General features: G+C 53.0%; 7 protein-coding genes across 7 annotated transcripts; 3 read left to right on the top strand and 4 right to left on the bottom strand.

The window, feature by feature from the left end:
- Positions 1-563: 563 nt before the first annotated feature.
- Positions 564-1967, bottom strand: ASPVEDRAFT_62196 (uncharacterized protein; the record flags this gene model as incomplete). The annotated part of the gene is made up of 4 exons (XM_040815604.1): positions 564-942; positions 1011-1271; positions 1333-1601; positions 1665-1967. The coding sequence occupies 4 exons, from the start codon at positions 1965-1967 to the stop codon at positions 564-566; spliced, it is 1212 nt and encodes a 403-aa protein (XP_040667768.1).
- Positions 1968-3015: 1048 nt separating this feature from the next.
- ASPVEDRAFT_129346 (uncharacterized protein) lies at positions 3016-4411 on the top strand (the record flags this gene model as incomplete). The annotated part of the gene is made up of 3 exons (XM_040806630.1): positions 3016-3586; positions 3645-3844; positions 3899-4411. The coding sequence occupies 3 exons, from the start codon at positions 3016-3018 to the stop codon at positions 4409-4411; spliced, it is 1284 nt and encodes a 427-aa protein (XP_040667767.1).
- A 118-nt stretch (positions 4412-4529) lies between these two features.
- On the bottom strand, positions 4530-5517 carry ASPVEDRAFT_41527 (uncharacterized protein). Its single transcript, XM_040812369.1, has one exon. It carries the CDS (start codon positions 5446-5448, stop codon positions 4648-4650), a length of 801 nt encoding a protein of 266 aa, XP_040667766.1. The 5' UTR covers positions 5449-5517; the 3' UTR covers positions 4530-4647.
- Positions 5518-5788: 271 nt separating this feature from the next.
- Positions 5789-7637, bottom strand: ASPVEDRAFT_71951 (uncharacterized protein). Its single transcript, XM_040816146.1, has 4 exons — positions 7337-7637; positions 7208-7294; positions 6907-7141; positions 5789-6851 (listed from the first exon to the last, which is right to left on the bottom strand). Exons 1-4 carry the CDS (start codon positions 7568-7570, stop codon positions 6049-6051), a joined length of 1359 nt encoding a protein of 452 aa, XP_040667765.1. The 5' UTR covers positions 7571-7637; the 3' UTR covers positions 5789-6048.
- A 989-nt stretch (positions 7638-8626) lies between these two features.
- ASPVEDRAFT_129801 (uncharacterized protein) lies at positions 8627-10467 on the top strand (the record flags this gene model as incomplete). The annotated part of the gene is made up of 4 exons (XM_040806665.1): positions 8627-9126; positions 9180-9248; positions 9301-9375; positions 9429-10467. The coding sequence occupies 4 exons, from the start codon at positions 8627-8629 to the stop codon at positions 10465-10467; spliced, it is 1683 nt and encodes a 560-aa protein (XP_040667764.1).
- A 215-nt stretch (positions 10468-10682) lies between these two features.
- Positions 10683-19208, bottom strand: ASPVEDRAFT_887593 (type I polyketide synthase; the record flags this gene model as incomplete). The annotated part of the gene is made up of 5 exons (XM_040818402.1): positions 10683-10885; positions 10948-17299; positions 17353-17621; positions 17672-17987; positions 19191-19208. The coding sequence occupies 5 exons, from the start codon at positions 19206-19208 to the stop codon at positions 10725-10727; spliced, it is 7116 nt and encodes a 2371-aa protein (XP_040667763.1). The 3' UTR covers positions 10683-10724.
- A 347-nt stretch (positions 19209-19555) lies between these two features.
- Positions 19556-20551, top strand: ASPVEDRAFT_130679 (NADP-dependent oxidoreductase; the record flags this gene model as incomplete). Its single annotated transcript, XM_040806746.1, has 1 exon — positions 19556-20551. The coding sequence occupies one exon, from the start codon at positions 19556-19558 to the stop codon at positions 20549-20551; it is 996 nt and encodes a 331-aa protein (XP_040667762.1).
- Positions 20552-20668: the final 117 nt, after the last annotated feature.

Raw genomic sequence — 20668 nt, 5'->3', positions numbered from 1 at the left:
CCCTAACCCTAACCCTAACCCTAACCCTAACCCTAACCCTAACCCTAACCCTAACCCTAACCCTAACCCTAAACCCTAAACCCTAACCCTAACCCTAACCCTAACCCTAACCCTATGGATGGTTAGCCTTATAAGTGCAAAAGGTCCTATCAGGAAATATTACCAGCATGATAGGACACTGCAACTGAAAAAGTTACTTTGCTCTTGAGGGTTACTTAGGGTTAACTTCAGCACTAGGGCCAGGTCTTGCTGTTCAATATTATGTGTAGGTTTGGTCAAATCCTGATGGAACCCAAACCCAACCTCAATTGGCGCTGTATCACGACCGCCAAGTACCATGCTTAAATCTGTTACACACCCTGGCCCAGAGGCTGACTCAGCCCTACTCCTCGCGAGCAGGTAGACTTTTGCGGAGGGTCTTACAAATATAAAAATAATAGTATAAATAATTTAGTAGATTAATAGTTATTTATCTATACTAAAAACATATAGATTAGACTAGGATTAATGGTGGTCTATCACTATAAATCTGCCTACTAGGCTACTAGCTCAGGTTAGGAGGATTACTCTGTTCCGCCTGCTGTAGTGAGTGGATCAGCCACCGGTGGTGTATTATCGACCTGTATCCCTCCTCGTTTAGGGTAGCAGCTATCATGAAACGGCAGGCACCAACCGCCTTCATGCTCAGGTGTCGCGACCCACGTCCGCAAAAGATATCGTTGTGGCTTTGGAGGAGGTGGATCTGTGAATCCGGTTCGCGAGTGGAATGTCTGGCAGCAGGACACGAACTGTATATCTCCAATCTCGCAGTCATAGACAATTCCATGTCGCTGGCAGGTCTCCTCCAGGACTTCCATTGCGTCCAGCTGCTCTGCAGAGAGAGGGGGGATTAACCCTTTATTGCTGAAGCGAGTCAAAGATTTGACAAAGTACGGGTCCCACCTATCCCATTGAGTGCGACATTAGCATAGTGCAATTTCCACCTGAGAGAAAGGGGCTCGCAGTCATACTTGACGTAAACACGCTCTTTGCCACCGGGTTCGACCATGAAGATGGGGTTCTTGAACCAAGGCTCTTGGCCATCTGTCACCTCGCCCTTGCGGTCGACATGCCAGATGGGAGAGGCCAACGTCTTTGCGACATCGGGTCTCTCTTTCACCAAGGCATTCCAGACTGTGTGTGCAGATGCACAGCCCGAGGCACCACCCGTTTCCCCGGGAGCGCAGAATAAAAGCCCAACGATATCTGTTTCGTCGGTGTGATAGAACTGACTGGTGCGTATCAGTATAGCACTCGCATAATGAGCTCGGGGGATGGAGGTGTTGGACTCACGGAGCATTTGTAGCTGAGATCTTGATCTTATCCAGATCGTTGTGATAGTCGGCGCCCTGGTTCGTCACATGGCCGAGGATCAGGCCAAGTTTATTCTGCGAGACGAGGTATCCAAAATGTACAGACAGTCCCATAATCACCACTGCCGCCTTGTATCTCCCCCACTTGTCGATGGGTAGACCACTGAAAACGATAAACCCACGTCCATTCAAGATATCGTTCCGAATGCCGGGCAAAATCTTTTCTAGCGTGGGGAGCCGGAACTTGTCCTTGAGCCGTGCACATATATGTCAGCCATATGATCCACAGACGGCGGCAGCTATTCAAATTACCTTACTGATACTGGTAAGGGGCGTCCCTGAGGCTATGAATGCGTCCACGGCGTGTAGAAGCTCTGCAAGCTCTGGCTCTGTCCACCGGTGAATCCATTGCTCTGGGTGCTGGATCATATGCATCGCTGTCCAGGCCGTTGGCCCGCTTAAGCTGCGCGGGAACTCCTCGAACGGGCGTAATTGACTTTCGATTGGTGGATGTTGGCCACTGGTACGAAGCCCATCAGGAAACAACTTGCGGTCCACCGGCACGACGCGAGGGAGGCCGGCAGGGAGACCCCGCAGGGCTGGCGCGATATTCATTTCAACTAACGTACTGATAAGACAGAGATTACAGGTATTCAAAAGAGGTGTTCTCACTGACAAAGACGCCAGTCCAAGGACGTGTATCTAGCATAAATACGCATTTGATGTTGCCGATAGGCATACTTCCGAATGTGTCGAAGCTCCGCGTACGCTATGCAAAGAGGATAAACCGGGCTGGGAGAAGACACCTGGCCTGTGCGTCATAGCCTTGGATCTGCCCAAAGTAGTGAGACTGATGGATGGCATGACCGGAGTACGATATTGGGTCTGCATGTTGATGATCAAAGATCTCTTCCTATGCCCTGCCACCTTCCTTGCCGTTCCATATTGGGCATGACAGGTTCGAATTGCAAACTTTCTAACAGAAAGGGAAACCCGCTTCTGGACACAGAGGCTACTTGGACGGAATAAGCCGACAACAGACGGAAGTTGGCCGAAAGGATCGAAGAATCAAGTACCCCGAATTGCGAAAGGTGAGTCCGTTTCCACGATTGAAATCCTTCAATAGCGCTTGCCCAACCACTGGACAGCATTCCACACCGATCTCTGCGGGCAGTGCAACCTTGAGAGCTGACCCCGAGCATGATTCTGGGCGTATAAGGGGGGGCGGGATCGGATCCGGTTGCTTGCGTCGTTGTCAAGCCCCGATTTAGCGAGACCGTCATATAGATGCTGTCAATTGCCCCCTAAACATCCGCAGCCTGATGGCATTCTGATTGGAAGATGACCGATGTATGGGGATTTCAACTTTGCTATGTGGACCTGGATGGCGTGATGCGATACCAAGCGGTAGAGCTACAGGAAAAGCTCTACAGGACAAAAAAAGACCTCGTTGAGTGTGATATGCCCGCATATGGCGGATGAGACTATCCTTTATTCCTGATAATTGCAGGACTCTAAAGGGTAGAGAGCCCACAGCAATACAATTATCGAAGCACTCAGAACTTTTCACGTGCATGAGCATTTGCTTCCCTGTCTACCCACTTATAGTCATTGTCTCGCCATTGAAATGGCTCGAGTTTCCCTTCGAACGTCCATGGAAAAAATGACGAATAATGAGCACGAAACAGTTCAGGCTCGTAAAAGAGGCAGCAATTTCAGCAATGATGCCTCACCCTTGCCCGTACCACCCCCTCCCGACGGTGGATTTCATGCTTGGGCGCAGGTTGCCTCCGGTCATCTGGTCGTAGCCCTGACCTGGGGCTACGCTGCCAGCTTCGGCGTGTTCCAGAGCCATTATGAATCTACATTGCCTAACCCTCCGTCCGACATTTCTTGGATTGGGGGCTTCCAGGTATTCTGCCTTTTGTTCATCTCGACACTCTCCGGCCGAGCAACAGACGCGGGGATGGCAAGGCCAGTGGTGGCTGCCGGCGCAGTCCTGCTGGTTTTGGGCACCTTCATGACTAGTCTAGCGACGGAGTACTGGCAGATCTTTCTGGCCCAGGGGCTTTGCATTGGAATTGGCCAGGGCCTCATGTGGCTGCCGAGTGTGACGCTGATCTCGACATATTTTATGCACCTGCGCGTCTTTGCTGTAACAACTGCAGCCACGGGCACGAGTACAGGAGGCATCATCTTCCCCGCAATGATTCAGCACCTGATCCCCAAGATTGGTGTGTCAATGGTTATAACACCAATTTCCTTAGGGTCATGGGCTAACATAATGATCAGGGTTTCCATGGGCCGTGCGGTGCATGGGGTTTGTTGTCCTTGCCATGGCAGCAGTCACCCTCGTGCTACTGCGTCCCCGACTGCCACCACGAAAGTCGGGGCCATTGGTTGAGTGGAGTGCGTTCAAGGAGCCTGCCTACTTGCTTTTCACCTTTGGCGTTTTCCTCCTATACTGGACGCTCTATTTCGCCTTCTTCTATGTACACACTTCCCCACCTTGAGATTTGCCATTGATTAAGCTGAGCGCATGCTAGATCCAAGTGTACGCGACCGAGGTGTTGGCAATCTCCCGAGAAGCCGGTGCGACATTGATTATCATCACCAACGCGCTGGGAATCCCCGTCCGCGCCCCCCTGGGATATCTAGCGGATCGCTACATCGGTCCACTCAACTGTCTCATCCCTTGCGTGGCCCTTTGTGGCATTCTCATGTTTTCTTGGACCGCCGTGCAGACCGTGGCCGAGCTGTACGTCTTCGCGGTGTTTTATGGGCTGGCGTCGGCAGCAGCGATGGCATTGTTTGTTGGAACTGTCCCCTCGTTGACAAAAGATCTTGACAAAATTGGCACTCGGGTCGGAATGGCGCTTACAATGATCAGCTTTGGCCCATTGACCGGTCCATCTGTGGCGGGGACATTGATAGCGCGCACCGGAGGGGGGTATCTGGCTGCGCAGCTGTGGGCAGGAGCAGCGTTGCTCGTCTCCGTCTTCGCTCTCGTTGGAGCACGACTCATCATTTCGGGACCACGGGTTCAGGCAAAGCTTTGAGGTCATAAATTCTAGGTAGTAGATGATTTACGCAAAGAATCGATCGATGTCCTACATGTAATACCCTCTGATCCGTAGCAAGAAGGCTGTCTCCTACGCAGAAGAGCTTCGGTGAGACTAGAAGAAGACTGCTATGGTAATTGATGGTTTGCTACTTACGGCAATGGCGCTGAGATAACCAGTACTGAAAGCGTGTATACTGGGTGAAGACATGGAGCTGGCAGAGGGTGTCAAACCTATGCATCCGTGTCTATCCCAAAATATCGGGCAATGTCGATCAGGCCCGAGCCGTCAACATCAATCCAATAATCGACAAATCCCTCTTGTTTAGCTTGCGCAACGCGTTCCGCATCCCAAGCCTCTTCCAAGGGGCGCGCGATGTAGATTGTCTGGAAGCCACACTTTTTGGCGGCTTGCAGGTCGTGAAGATGGGCAGCGACGAGGCAACATTGCGAAGTCTCTAATCCGAATCTGCGAGCCGCCGCATGATAGACTTCCGGTGCCGGCTTGTAAGCATTGAAATGCTCTGCACTGCTGAGGTGCTTGAACGGCAAAGAACCGTGTTCCTGTAAATCTTCGAGGAGTTTGATATTGCCGTTGGATAAAGTGGAGGTCGGAAACTTGGCATTGAGCAACGCAAGGCCTTGCACACTGTCAGGGTACGGATCAAGGCGATGCCAACCAAGAGCCAAGTGTTGGAGATCATCGTCCTTGAATAGATCCCCCAGACGCCGGTTGCCGATGATATTGCCCAGGGAGATGCGATTGTGCTCGTCTACCGAGACAAAGGGCCTCGATGGATCATAAGTGCGGCCGAAGTTCATATAAGAGCGGTGCCACTCATCAGTGATCTCATCCCAGGTCGAAGTCGCTAGGCTGGAGACACGTTCTCGCACATCCCGACCTATTTCCCGGGCTTCATCTTCCAGGGCCTGTTCTGCTGCAGCCTTCAGTTGGTTCGCAATGCAAAATCTCCACTCAACAACTGTCCCCAAGACATCGAAGAATAGCATCGAAGGGGTGCCAGGTCGTGACATGTTGAAAAGGCCTTAGAGGGATGGCTCATGGAATATACCTGGAATCTCGGAAATACGATGATCTCGACGGAGGGGTGGAAGAAAAGATGGACGACTATCCCTCCAGGCGCGGGGACCTTACCCTAAGAGAAGCACCGTCTCGCATTGACCTCGGGACTTATTGCGCTTACATGTGGCTAGCAGGGGTCCCAATTGGAGCCATTCGGGCGTCTGCATTCATGAGTCCACAGCCCAAGGGTTACCAGAACGGGATTACCGGCTGGCGCTCCAGCTCTCTTTTTTTAAAATCCTGATCCAGTCGGATCGGTCAGTTTCCGACTTTCTCGGCAACACCGTTATCGCCCGATCTGTTTGGGAACCGAGCGTTCCTGGGCTTCAAAAACGACATCTTGATTTTTTTCAGAGTGGACTAGCATTGTCATGTCTAAGATATATATATTCTTCGCCATCAATCTCGACTTCCCACCCCCCTGCACGAGAGAAGGAAACACTGCGGGATACAGTCACTAGAGGGTTACATATGCCGTGGCGGGCCCAAAGACTGCATAAGGATAACGTATTTTGCTAGGAATCGTCATCTATCATTGCTACCTAACCGTGTCATGAACTACTGCTGAGAGAAACCTGAGCTAACTTGACATGGTTCTCTGCCTCATTCAGGGCCTCTATTTGCCCTTTATTTGGCCGATTGCGATAACGAGACTTGATTGTGTTGATCTGTCTCTGGAAATCCATAATCTGAAAAGCCACAAGACTCCCGAGCAGGTGTAGCCTCTCACGTCGATTGACGCGATACGTGGCAACAGAAATGTCTGGAGAAGGCTCGCGCCCCTGCTGCGCTGAGTTTGTGTCGCTCAGACTACGTTGACACATTGCCTTGCAGCAATTCGCCATCCTACCGCAAATGCCGCCGATCTGTCGGGCTGCCATGGCAAGCAGCATGTTTTGCTCTACTCGAGAAGCACATCTGTCACACGAAATTAAAACAGCCAGTGTTTCGATGGAATTGCGAAGGTCGGCGAGGAGTAGGTCGAGGCGGTCCTCGCGCAAAGTATCTTTGCAAGTCAGCTTTTCCAGGAAAGAAACGGAGTTGAGCAGACAGCAATTGTCAGACTCTGTATGTGTCTTGCCCGGGGGCTCAAGCAGCGGCGGATCTGAACTCGCGCATGTCATATCATGATTATCGGTGGCCGTCGCCCAAACAATGTTGTCTTGTCCCAGGTCAACACCTTGCCAACATTCGGAATCGCCTGTGGTTGTGGTATTTGCTGGACCGAGCAGCAACGGCAACGAGGTGTCTGTCGTCGATATCCCTGGAAGCTGGTCCCGCGCCGCCATGGTACTACGTCTCCTGGGTGAAGTGGGTGAAAAAGGAGGCGTGCTTACTGCGAGGTCAACAGCGGCTATCACATATGTCAGCCAAACATGCTTAAGGAAAAGAGAAACGAAAGTGCTGACGTCTTGGAATGCCACCGCTGCTCGATCTTGATCTGCCAGGTGAGCTCTGCTGTATGGGAGTATCCATGATCCATGGCATAAACAGAGACTCGTCGATACAGCCATCGTCGAAATTATTCGCATCTAAATCGTCCAATATTAGATCTTGGCTAAATTTTTCCTGGTTGGCCCCGGTGCGAAGTTCTGCTTTATCGAACACATTCCGTGTGGGCGTGCGGTCGTTACGCCGAACGGGCTGCGTCGATGTAATGAATTAGTGACTCGCTGACAAGCACAAGATATACGACTGGTCTTTACTCACTGTCCGCGAGCTTTTGCCAGTATCCTGTCGCTTGGTTCGCCCCTGACTTTCGGGATAAACACAATCGAGTGCCATCGCTTCACATCTCTGGCATCGTTTGCGGTCTCCCGAGCAGCGCACCTATATTACCATCTTGTTAGGGTGTAACATCACGATAGACTGGAGAGGAAGACCATTATCAACCCATGGTTGCAGGTACGGGCCAGGGAGTTGGAACAGCCGTACTTTTCGGGATCGACAGTGAATGCAAGCAATGCGTATAGTGTCTTGGACGTTACGGCTAACAGCAGCGACAGGATCTGGATTCTCGATGAACTCCAGGGGTTCCCGATCAAGGCCGGTCGAGACCAGAGTGCCAAACATGGGAGGACTGCCCTTCACGGTGACGATTGAGGCTGCCACGGGCTGAACATAGTCTGTGAAGTGCGAGACTGGGGTCAGCAAGGAGTATTATATTGATGTCCGCATAAGCAATGTATACATTTATAGATACCCTCTGGGGGTACTTTTGATCGTCCAGTCAAAGGCCTGTATGTTTGATCTATAGTCCATATGGCGTACTCTGCACAGCCTTCAGGTTTAGAATTAGCCCCCGACGATAAGGCTTCCAACGCGTGACCATTCATATACAATGGCCAATCGCTTATCTTGTATGAGATTCGAGGCCGTCGGCGTTGTGGGCTCTAGACCTTGAAAACGACCTTTTCGTTTGGGGACCCCGGGTTTTTCCGATAACGAAGATGCGATATGGGGGCCAAAATCAAGGATGAGAGGTGCTGTATACAGAAATTGCCTGCAGAGGATGCTGTGGAGCGTGGCAGGTACATTCTCCAGATGGATCGGGCGTGACCCAACGCTGGGAGATCCATGCGACGCTTACGCTGATCTTGGTCCCGATTGAGGTGATTGGGTGTCAGCGCTGGACGCTTCGACCAGGGTCCAGAGACTGAAAGGTCCGCGATGACGCGTGGTGGGCGAGGCTGGGAGGCTAGCTCGTAAGGAATCGGGAACCCTCGGAGCCGCCTCGTCGCAGTGTCGCTGTCAGTCCAATTCACATGCAGTTGCAGTCTCGCATGTGATAAAGCCAAGCTGCGAGACAAGACGGGACGGTCCGTCGGCAAGTAGAGAGTCAGCCCTAGAGTGCATGCTGTATCTTTGCTGACCAACATCCATTACTACGTGTGGATCTTCCTCTCAGGTGTGCTCTTCCAAACATGGACAACGCCGCCAGCCATTTGCGGACAAGTAGATTGCCAGCATCGCCAGATGTGGACAATTGCCGGCCGTGTAGCTACAGTCGTAGTCCATGTTCCCCGGTCCAGAGCGAGAGGGGGCAAACACTTCTAACCCTGAATTCCAGTAGTAGCCGATGTCTCACGTTTAGCACAACTGTCACTGCTGACTTATTTCACCAGAATCATGAGTCTACAGGCCAATTCCACGAGCGAGCCTCACACGCAAGATGCCGGTGAAAAGCTACCGGCCAATGGTCCGTCGCCTACCGAGTCCATCAGCCTGGCCTACGATGGGTCCAATACACCGGAGGAAGATGCTGGCGGCGCCGTCGGCAAGAAGATGAGCAACCTCCGCTGGTTTTCCGTATGTGTTGGGCTATATCTGACCGCGTTTCTATACGGGCTCGACTCCACGATCGCTGCTGATGTGCAAGGGCCTATTCTGGCTTCCCTCGGAGAGCTTCGTCTCTTACCCTGGGTGGGAACGGGGTTTTTGCTCGGCTCAGTGGCCACCGTCTCGCTGTTCGGCTCGCTGTACACCAAGATTGAGGTCAAATGGCTATACCTGGGCAGCATTCTGACCTTCGAAGTGGGCAGTGCGATCTGTGGTGCAGCCCCGACTATGCAAGCCATGGTTGTTGGTCGCGTTGTGGCAGGAGTTGGTGGCTCAGGCGTCTATCTTGGGTAAGTAGGGTGATTGCACCGGAGCAGTGAGCAACCGCCGACAGCTAACCAAGAGGTATCAACTACATCTCCTTCTTCGTGTCCGCAGCCAGGCGGCCAATTTACACTGCTTTGATCAGCACGTGCGTTTTCACCCATGCCGATTGAAGACACTGGACATTAACGAGCATCTAGATTTTGGGGACTGGGGGCCGTCCTTGGGCCTGTTATCGGTGGAGCGTTCGCACAGAGTCCAGCAACCTGGCGATGGTAAGTTTGAGTTGCACGATCAGCTTCCAACATCATCCATTAATCGTGAATAGGGCCTTCTATATTAACCTCGTCCTCGGAGCGGTGACTGCTCCCATTTACATCTTCTGCCTCCCCCGCCACGGCACGCATCGCCACGAAAAGATTCTTCCACGCATCAAGAATCTTGACTGGCTTGGTGCATTACTTAACGCTGCAACCTACGCTCTCTTCATCATCTCCTGCACATACAGTGGCTCCACATGGGCATGGAATTCGGGCTCAATCATCGCTCTCTGGGTCATGACTGGGGTCACTATCATACTCTTTGCGATACAGCAGTGGACAGCATTCTTGACAACAAAGGAAGATCGGATATATCCCGTCTGGTGCCTCAAACGCCGGTCATTGATCCTCCTGTACATTGGAACTGCCGGCAGCAGCGCCGTCTTGCAGTGTAACATCTACTACATTCCTCTCTTTTTCGAATTTACAAAGGGTGATGACGCCATCTCTGTCTCGGCCCGGCTGCTACCCTTCATATTCCTGATGATATTTAGTTCCCTTTTCAGTGGGACGCTTCTGCCGAGATTCAACGTTTACGCGGTTTGGTACGTCGTGTCCGGAAGCATAGCGGTTGTGGGAAGTGTACTGTTGTTCCTCATTTCAGCTGGAACACCTCCGAGAAACATCTATGGATTCGAAATACTGACTGGTGTCGGCTGTGGCCTGACCTTTCAAGCTGCTTACGCGATTGCCCTGAGCAAGTCGCCGCCTGAGAAGGCCACGTCAATCTTGGGCTTCATCAATGTGGCCCAGCTCGGTGGCGGTGCTTTGGCATTGGCAATAGCAGGGACAGTCTTCCAAAACGTCGGGTTTGACAACTTGCAGACGGCCCTGGGTGGCAGGGGGTATTCGTCTGCGGAGATCCGCAAAGCTCTGGCCGGTGGATATTCGGCCATCTTAAATAACGGCCCTCCCGAGGTGCGTGCCATCTCGTCAGATGCGATCGGAAACACCATTGCCAGCGCTTTTGGCATCTCGCTTGGAGGAGGTGCTGCGGTGCTTGCGGCGGGACTTTTGATGCGATGGGAGAGAGTGGAGTTGGCATGAACGCATACAGGGACAACTGGCTGGTTTCTTGCGAGAAACGATAGAGATTTGAAGGAATAGACAATCTAGAATACTTGACAGGTTGGTAGAGATTTCGGGTTAATTCTATCATATTAACTTCAAAGTATATATATATTATATATAATTGCGATCTGCTTCTTGTCTGCTTATTTCTACCAGTCTTGCGACAGAACACGGCTACTATCAGGACCAAGGGCAACTTCTATTTATTCTTATAAAAACATAATATGCCTGCCTCACTCCTCACCCGCTGAGCCTTTGACCAATTCACTGTTGGCGGCAATCTTGCCAGCGACTTCAGCCAGTGGCATCGCACTCAAGATGTCAAACACGGAGATATCACTCTTCATGTCCTTCAGGGCGCGATTGCGAACCTCCACGGCCTGTAGCGAGTCAACTAGATAGAGAGGTTAGTAGAAGCTTACAGAGGTCGTTGCATTGGATTATCTATTGACTCACCACCATAGTCATACAGAGGCTTCTGGCCATCGACGTCGTCCACAGAAACGCCCATGGCGATAGCAACAAGTCCCTTGATGTTCTCCTCCACGACTGCGGCAGCTTCAGCCAGCGTTGCTGCACTGGCCAAAAGAGTGCCCACATCTTGCTTGTCGTTGCCGTCGCTGGCCTGGCTACCAGGATCCGCGATACGAAGCTCAAACTTCTTGTCCCTTGTAAATCCCCCGGTGCTTTTGTTGTGCGTGATGCGGTCTTCTAACCCGAGGATTACCTGGGCCGGCAGGTCCTGGCCGTCGGTGGTTGATCCTCGCATGATGGCGCGTAGGACGACCCCGAGCTCGTCAAGCGTTGTTTGGAGGCCACGCCACCCATGCTGATATCTACCCAGGTAGCCATCGAGGTCGCCAAACTCACCAGCCGTGGTAAAGTGTGCCGAGTCAGTGACCAAGCCGACGTCAACACTGGTGGCATTGATGCCGAGATGGTGGCGGGCGTGGTGAGCCAACGCGTCCTCAAACGTATTTCCCGCAGCGTAGTTGGCCTGTGCTGTGTTCCCAATCACGCCGGTAATGGAGGAAAGCAAAATAAAGAAAGACCCGTCATCAGGCCAGATGTTCGCCAGCAGGTTCCGGGAGCCTTTTGTTTTGGGCTCAATGGCACGGCGCCACTGATCAAAGGACATGTTATCGAAGATGCTGTCGTCGAGAACCATGGCAAGTTGGATCACGCCGGCAATCCTGCTGCCACGGGCTTTGATGGCGCTGAAGACTTTTGCAACACCGAGAGCATCGTTGACGTCGCACTTGAACGCTTCCACTCGAACAAAGCGCTCTGTGAACCTGTGAAGATCGTGTTGATGTTTTGCACCACCCGAGCGAGAGAGGAAGGCCAGGTTTCTGGCACCGCATGCAACCATCCAGTTGGCAATGTGTAGTCCAAGAGCGCCCAAACCGCCAGCTAGCACGTAAGTTGACTCACTGTCAAGCTTTAGTTCCTCGGCTGGGGGTGGCCGCAAAAGCACTGGGCTGGAGTCGTTCAAGGACACGACAGAGTGCCCAGGAGAGATCATGTCAACGGCGGCGCCGAGCTTGCTGGCAGACAGAATCGTCACTGGGGACGGCCCCTGCAGGATGTACTCTCGGAAAGCGTGCTGAAAGAGTGTGCTAATGATGGCGGGCCTACGCTGCATTACTGTAGTGATGTCAATGCGCGAAAATGTTACGTTGGTCTTTGGAAGAAGAGCTCCAGAACTGTCATTGTTCAGGTCGACAAACTGGCCAAAGTCGATCAAAGTCGACATCAAGCCAGGGACATGTACAGTGGCGCGCTGGCTAACGACGACGTTAACCCCACGCTGCTTGGTAGCAGTTTGAATGAGTGACACGAAGTTCTCTAGCCCAGCGTCAAAGATGTGGTCTTTGGAGACACCGTATCTCTCAGCGACGAGATCTCGCTCTTCTCTGTTGTCAACCAGAGCAAAGATATCCGCGCCAACGGCGTTGGCAACCTGTACCATGGCCTGGCCGACTGCACTCCCAGCATTATCCAGAAGCAGTGCTTGCCCACGGCGGAGATGAGCGGTCTCAATGAGTACATACTGCGCTGCAATAAGTGGCTCAACCAATGCAACAGCGTCTGGTGCAGCGAGCCCGTTTGGCAGCGGTGCAACCAAGTCCTGGCTTTGGCGGACATGCGTCCTCGCAGCAGCCTCGGAGAAGGCAACAACGCGCTGGCCAAGCTGCAAAGTCCTGACCGAGTCGTGAAGGCGGGCAATAGTTCCGACAGCGTGGCGGAGAGAGTTCGATGGCTGCTGCCCCTTCCCGACTGCAGCGTACTCGACCTTGATCTCGACTTGGTCTTCTTCAAGCGGTAATTGGGCCTCCTCGTCTGCAGCCCAGATGTAACCTTGATCTGTTGCCAACTTAGCTGCCCCCAGTGGCGTTGCAGCAGCGCCAAATGTTGACTCGATTGGTCTTGCGGTGTTGCTTGCTAGCTGAAGCTCGTAGTCGAAACCAGTATTCTCGGTGGCTCGCGGGATATAGATCAGTCCGTTGTATTCGGCGTATTCCACTTCCCCATCGCCGGTTAGAGACGCTCGCCACACATCGAGGACCAGGTCTGCGTATTGGGGCTTTGAAATGTCAGCGGCTGCCGACAGATCAAGAACAGGCATGACCGCAACGGGGTATTCGTTGCGCATCACACGAAACAGGCCCTGGGTGGTTGCAAATTCGATCCCGTTCGACCAGCTCTCCATCGCGCTGCCGTGGGTGATCCAGAAGAGATGGCCAACCGTAGAGATGAGTTTCTTGAATGTGTGGAACTGATCCTCGTTCCAGCTGTAGATGAGCGTCTTGTCAATTTCGAGGAGAGAAATAACATGCTTGCGAGCGAGTGAAGCTACACCCTCCAAGGTGAAATTCGTCTGTGACACGGAGTGACCGGCTCTCTCAAGCTTGCCCTGAAGCCCAGTCCCAAATGTGCTGATGGCTATTGATGGTGTTTCCGGCAGGAGGATGACGACCGTGTCGGGTAACTCAATTGCAGGGTTATCTGGTCTTGAACTGCAAAGGACATAGGTGTCATCATATGCCAGGCTGCAAAACCACGTACTCTCCGGCGGAATGGGAACGACATCACCTGGGTGTCTAGCAGAAGTCAGGCATGCCAGAGGCGCCAGCCTCGCCAGTGTGGCAGCGTGTTGAGGGACGGTTGGAACACCCAGAGCGAGAACAACATCATCATCTTTTATAGCCATCGTCTCCAGGGACTGGCTCTCCGATAGCCTCTGATATGTGATGGTCATCCTCTCGATGTCTTCGCCGAGGATACTCTTCATCATCTGTAAGATTGACTCGGATGCGGCGAGGGCAGTGATTCTCTTGGGTCCATGGCTTTGTCTGTTGAGGTGACGGAGGACATCGATACTGGTTTCAGACTCATCAAACAAGACAACGAGGGTGCTGATAGTCGCGCTTTTTAGGAACACTGAGTCAAGCCAGCTCCTCACCAACCCCGCCGCGTTGCTGGAGGGACTGTGCCTCGCGAGCTGCTCGCTGCTCTTGACGAAGGACGGATCAGGAATCCACGAGATGTTGGCGCATTTCCTGGTGGGACCACGAGAAGAAGCAGCATTGGAAGTCCCTACCCCCGTTTCAGAAGTTACCTGGCGAAGAGCAAAGCCCTTGGCAGTAAGCTTTGGTCGCGTCCAGTCCTCGTCAGAGACAACCAGCTCAGTGGTGATCTCGTGGCCATTCTGTGAGAGTAAACGACCGTAGCCAGAGTAGAGAGCCCCAGCCTCCTTTGGCTGATCATGGGCCACGTAAATTTCCTCGATGCTATACGGGACCGCGGCCTGTTTCATGGGTCGGCCGGCGTCGAGAGATGCAATCACCAAATGGAATATGGAGTCCATGGTTGCTGGATGGATAACGTGGGGGGTCTCGTACCCTCTGGGCATCGTTGACTTGGTATCTGGAACAGCCACGGACCCGTACGAGGCTTTCCCCGAGGGTACTGCTGTGAGGGACTTGACATTGCGAAAGGATGGCCCATACTGCATGCCAATGGCCTCCAGGTTCTTATAAAACGTACTCACGTCGACATTCACAGACTCTGCTTCAGAGAGTAGTGTTGTACGTGAGGCCACCAGTCTCCGCCATGAGGCATTCCCGCTGTCTTGTTCGATATCACTTGCTCCCTTCTCGTAGACAACAGTGACAGCGCCGGCGCAGTGTTTTGCCCATGGCGAACCGTTGGTCATTGAATATACAGTGAAGACCCATGACTGAGGTCGTGTTCTGTCGGGATAGAGACTCATGCGCGTCTCCACCGGGGTCTCTTCATCCAGGGAGATGACCAGGCCACGCTCAAACGTCACATCGTTCATGCGGAAACCTTCAATACTCCTGGACGGGTCGGCGGTACGCAATGCGCCTTCCAATGCCATGACTAGCATACCTGCCCCCGGGTACAGCACAGTACCTGTGATGATGTGATCCTCAATCCATGGGTTTTCCGAGATGCGCAGGTAGTTTCTCCATCGTGGCTCATGGCTGTTCTGGGAATCCTCCGCCATTCCCAAGTAGTCGTTGCGCGCGTGTGGAGGGAAACGGTACGAGCGAGACGCGTATGATTCGTGCCAGAAGCGCTTCGTGTGGTTCCAAGGATAGCTGGGCAAGTTGCAAAGCATTTGAAGCCCATTGCTCCCTGTCGGTGCCTGCTGGTTGACTTCAGCCAGGTTAATCGGGCAGCCAGCCGCCCAGAGCACACCGGCTGCGTTCAGAGCCGTCCCAGCTGCGTCTTGGCCGCGCACAAGCATGGATACGTATGCGGCGGACTTGGCGAATTTGTTGTTACTTGCGTCGATAATCTGGCGCACGGGTCCTTGAAGAGCTGCGTGAGGGCCAACCTCGAGGAAGCCTCCCCACTGTATTGGCACTGGCCGAGTGCCGCCTGCTGTGACGGTTTTGTGCTTTATCAATGCCAGCAAGGCCTGCGAAAACTTGACGGTGTTCTGCATATTGTTGACCCAATACTGGGGGCTGAGCTCCTTTGCTGAAGAGACAATGGACCCGGTAAGAGACGAGTACATCACTGGTGTCTCGCCTTCCACGTCCGCCTCCTTGGGTGTTATTTCGCCAATCATGTCAAGGTAAGTTGGCGAGACCTCGCCCATGTGAGGAGAGTGGTATGCAGTAGTGACCTTGAGCTTGCGGGCAAACCTACCGTTGGCCGATATCAGGGCTTCCAACTGATCAATTGCTTGAGCATCGCCAGAGAGCGTCACGCTGGATGGACTGTTGACACAAGCAATGACTGCAGAGCCGGCTGGAACCTCGTCGAGGTATGTTTGGGCCTCATCCTCGGAAATCCCAGCAGCCATCATTGCGCCTGGCTTGGAGACAGCGGCGGAACTGATCCCTCGGACATAGGCCAGCTTTATGGCGTCGTAGTGTGTCAGAAGCGATGCGGCGTATGCAGCAGCAATCTCTCCACTCGAGTGTCCGATGGTAGCCTTGGGACGAACCTCCCAGGAGCGAAGCAGGTCAACCAGTGCGACCTGGACCACCGTACAGAGTGGCTGGCTGTACTCGGGGCGGTTGACGTTTGCGTTGGGTGTCTTGGTCAATTCATCGATTGCGTTCCAATTGCAGCCCAACCCTTCGAGATAGGACTGCGACGCCTCGATGCTGGAGCGAAATCTAGAGCTTACGAGAAGCTCGCGTCCCATTGCTGGCCATTGAGCACCCTGGCCGGTAAAAACCATAATGAGGTTGCTGCCATGACGTTGCGAGCGCGTCGATGTTACCAGGCCATTTGATAGCTTTTCTGTGAGCTGAGATATCGAGTCTGCAGTTGCAAAAGTTCTATGCTCCAGGTGTGTGCGGCGCTGGGCAAGTGTGAATGCGAGATTCTCCAGCAAAGCTGGGTCACTGTTGCCCTCTGGGTCTTGTTGCAACCATGATTTGAGGGCTTCGGCCACTCGCTTGGCTCCAGTTTGGTCCTTACCACTCAGGACAAATAGCTTCTTGGATGGGCTGTGGGCTGTGCCACTGACCGATGTGTCTTCAAACCCAGAGTCTGACCCCGAGTCGCCGATGACCGTGTTGTGCTTGCCATCCAGCGCCCTTGATTGTAGATAGTGGTATGCATCGTCTAGGATAACGTGAGCGTTAGCTCCACCAAATCCAAAGGAGTTGACACTGATGCGACGCAGGCCTGGAGTGGGCCATCTGGCGACTTCCTGTGGGAGCGTCAGATGCCAATCGTCCAACTTGAGCTTGGGGTTGACTCGATCCACGCCGAATGTAGGGACCAGCATTCCTTTCTCCAGTAGCATGATGGATTTGAAGACGCCGGCAAGACCAGCACACCCCTCTGTGTGGCCGACAGTGGGCTTTATACTCCCAATATTGAGAGCGGGCTTTCCAGCTGCGCGTCTGGCTGCACCGAGAGTTGAAGCAATCGCGGTCAGTTCAAGAGGGTCACCGACGGGCGTTCCTGTCCCATGGCACTCAAAGTATCCTGTTTCCGAGAGATCGAGGCCAGCGTCCTCGTAGGTCTGGCTGATGAGTTCAGCTTGGGCCGTGGAGCTAGGCTGCGTCACACTGGGGGTTTTGCCATCGGCGTTGATGCCAGAGCCACGGATCACGGCGCGGATCGTGTCGCCGTCGCGTAGAGCGTCCGAGAGACGCTTGACGACTATGGCTCCAATACCATCCCCTCGCCCGTAGCCATTGGCACGGTCATCAAACGTGTGCGAAATACCCTCCGGGCTAAGCATGTGCATTGCAGTCAATTGGTGGGAGGTATTCGGATTGATAAGGAGGTTGACTCCGGTGACAAGGGACTATATAATCAGGTAAGTGACCAGGCTGGTACCCAGATGTCTATCAGACGTACCATGTTTGTTTCTCCAAGCCTCAGCGACTGGCATGCAAGGTGAAGCGCATAGAGCGAGGAGCTGCAGGCAGTGTCGAGGGTCAAGCTGGGCCCCTTGAGGCCAAAGAACCAGGACACTCGGTTTGCGGTCATGGCTTCGCTTAGACCTGTTGCTGCTGGATGTCCGATGTCGTAGATGTCGTGCAGGGAGATCATTTCGTAGTCGTTTGTCATGCAACCGACGTAGCAGCCCGTACGACTGTTGATCAAAGTCTCGATGGGGATCCCAGCTGCAATCCAATTAACTCTATCTTTGGAGGTGAACGGCTGTGCGACTGACCATTTTCAAAGCTCTCATAAGATACTTCGAGCAGCATCCTCTTCATTGGGTCCATAGAAGCAGCTTCTTTGGCCGTTACAGAGAAGAAGGGCGCGTCAAAGTGGGCAATATCCTGCTGGAGAAAATACCCATGCTGTGGACTGATCCCACCCTTCCGGTCTGGATCTGGGTGATGCCATATATTGCAGTCCCACCGATTTCTGGGGACCGCACCGTGGCCAGTCTTGACCTTGCTGACCATATCCCATAATGATTCTAGAGAGGACGCACCAGCAGCAAAGCGACATGCCGTCCCAATAATGGCAATGGGCTCCTGCTTATCTGAGTGGGAGACGTCCATGACGAGAATCAGTGCTGCGACAGGCACCAAACGAATGACAATCACACTGTATCCAAGGGTGTGACAGGGAATGAGATTCGCATGCAGCCTTATTAGCAGTTGAATTCAGTGTCGCTGCGGAGATCCCGCATCGTCGTGTCTTAGCACAAACCCACCTTGCTCACAGCTTTCAATACGCTGATCAGTTTATACTGCACTCCGACTAGATTACCTGTGTAGCGAGAATATGCCGATGGACGGCATACCTGTTATGGTTGGGGCCGAGACTCGAATCCAGCGCGGCGTGCTGAATTAGGCTGCGGCCTGTTTCCAATCAGAGAACACGGAAGAAACGCCTAGACGCTGTTCTTTCTTGCCCTCAATTGCCGTTGCCGACTATTCAGGTGTGAGACTACTCAAACAAGAAATAAAGAAAGAAAAATGAGGTTTCTGTGTCTCCATGGTGCTGGCAGCTCGGGGGCCATTCTCGAAAGGCAAATGTCCAACCTGCGGCGTGAACTCGACCCCAGCTTCGAGCTCGTCTTTGTCGACGGGCCATTTGAATGTGGAAGAGGGCCTGGTGCGTGAAAACAATCTTTTTAACACTGTGGCTAACAGCTCAGATGCAGGCGTCTCAAAATACCTGACGGGGCCATACTTTTCTCACACCCAAGGCTATTCCCCAGCCAACATCGCCCAGGCAGTCCGCTATCTCGAGGAAATTCTTGACGATGAGGGCCCCTTTGATGGAATCTTTGGCTTCAGCCAAGGCTCAGCGCTGACCCTGTCCTATTTTCATCAGCAACAGACGGCCGGCAACCCGGTCCCAGTCAAGTTTGCATGTCTTTTCTCGACTGCTATGCCATGCAGCTCTGATGCGAACCTGGGCTACGCCGTTATATCAAAGCTGCGAGCAATGGAGTACGACGTGACGGACAGAGTAGAGGCCACAGGGAAAGAGCTGACGAGCGAAGAGCGCGAATTTGTCGAAATACTTCAACGCACAGTCGTCGACGCTGGCACCCAAGATCCCCAATTTCCGTGGACTGATATGGACGTATATCGCCGTGGTGAACTGGACGAGATTCCTCGCGTGATGTATTCGTCGGCGCTGGCACAGAAAATTCAGGTTCCTACCATCCATGTATGGGGCCAGAATGACTTTGAGTATATGATCCAGATGGCGCAGCTTTCCAGCGCTCTTTGTGAGCAGTCCATATCCAAAACAATTCTACATAGCGGGCTACACGACATGCCAAAGAAACAGAATGAGGTCAAAGCCGTACTTCGGGAGATCAACTGGGCTTTGGCACAGACATAGAGACGGGGGGACAATAAGAAATATATCGACGAAACCACTCAAAGTTCCCTTTGCAGAGCCATTGTTCCATGAAAATTGTAATGTCAGTAGTAGTGGACGCGAACTCTAGCTAGGGCGAGTTCAGATTGCGCGAGATCTCGGGCTGTCCCCATTTGTAAACCACCGCCACTAAATATATATACCGCGACCTCCGGACGGTATGAGCAGGCAAAACTACTCTTCTACTAGAGGTGGCCACACAATCATGAAAGCTGCACGAGTCCGACCCACCTCCCCCGAGGGAACGCCGTATGGGTTCCCTGGAAATGCTGCCCCATCGTCCGCCATTGAAGTTCACGAGGACGTCCCCAAGCCACAGGTATCTAAGCCTGGCGAGCTACTGATTCAGGTCAAGGCTTCTACTGTGTACAAAGACAATCTCGAATGGAACGAGCTTTACCCGCCGAACCGTGCAACACTGGGAAATGACTTCTCGGGAATAGTCGTCGCCGTGCACGAAAGCGAGACGAATTTTCGAGTCGGGGATCATGTATACGGTATGACGCATGCAGGGCGAGGAGGAACCTGGGCCGAGTACGCCATCGTCACTACCGAGGAAGCAGTGAAGAAGCCGGATACCCTGTCGTGGGAGGAGGCTGCTGCCATCCCCGGGAGTGCTCTCACCGCTGATCAGGCATTGTTCAAACATGTTGGACTCGAGAATACAGCATACAACGGACAAAAGCGGGTTCTGATCACCGGCGCAGCAGGTGGCATTGGCACGTTTCTGGTGCAGTTTGCTGTACTGGCTGGACACCATGTCGTCGCAGCGTCCAGCTCGAACCAGCGGAACGAGGCATTCCTACACTCGCTCGGTGCCCAAGAAGTGGTGGAGTACAATGATCTCGGTATATTAGACAAAGTCGACGTGGCTGTTGACTCGGTAGGATCCCAGGTACTTGCAGACTGCTGGGGCGTCATCAAGCCGGACGGCACCATCTTGTGCTTTGACGCCTGCAGCTGGGGTTTCAGGGAAGAGCACAAAGCAAAGGGCATCAGTAAGGGAAAGGATGGTGTTCGGGCACTTTACATGATTGCTGAGCCTTCGGAGGAGAGTATGGCGCGCATCACCGAACATGTCGCCAGTGGAAATATCAAAGGACGTGTATCCAAAGTGGTGACTTTGGATGGCGTGCAGCAAGCCTATGAAGCTGCTCATTCTAGAGGGGTCGGTCGTGGGAAGATTGTGGTGCTGATCTGATGTACTTCATCCTTGACAAGTATATAACTCTATTCGAGTGTGTGACTGGACACTCCATACAGCTGTAGAAGACACATAGATCCTCAAAGGTTTATTTCGATATTAATCTAAGCTATA

This window comes from Aspergillus versicolor (assembly GCF_001890125.1).
Source record: "Aspergillus versicolor CBS 583.65 unplaced genomic scaffold ASPVEscaffold_4, whole genome shotgun sequence".
In the NCBI taxonomy this organism is placed as follows: Eukaryota; Fungi; Ascomycota; class Eurotiomycetes; order Eurotiales; family Aspergillaceae; genus Aspergillus; species Aspergillus versicolor.
Note: the sequence above shows the minus strand (reverse complement) of the source record. Positions and strands in the feature narration are given on the sequence as shown.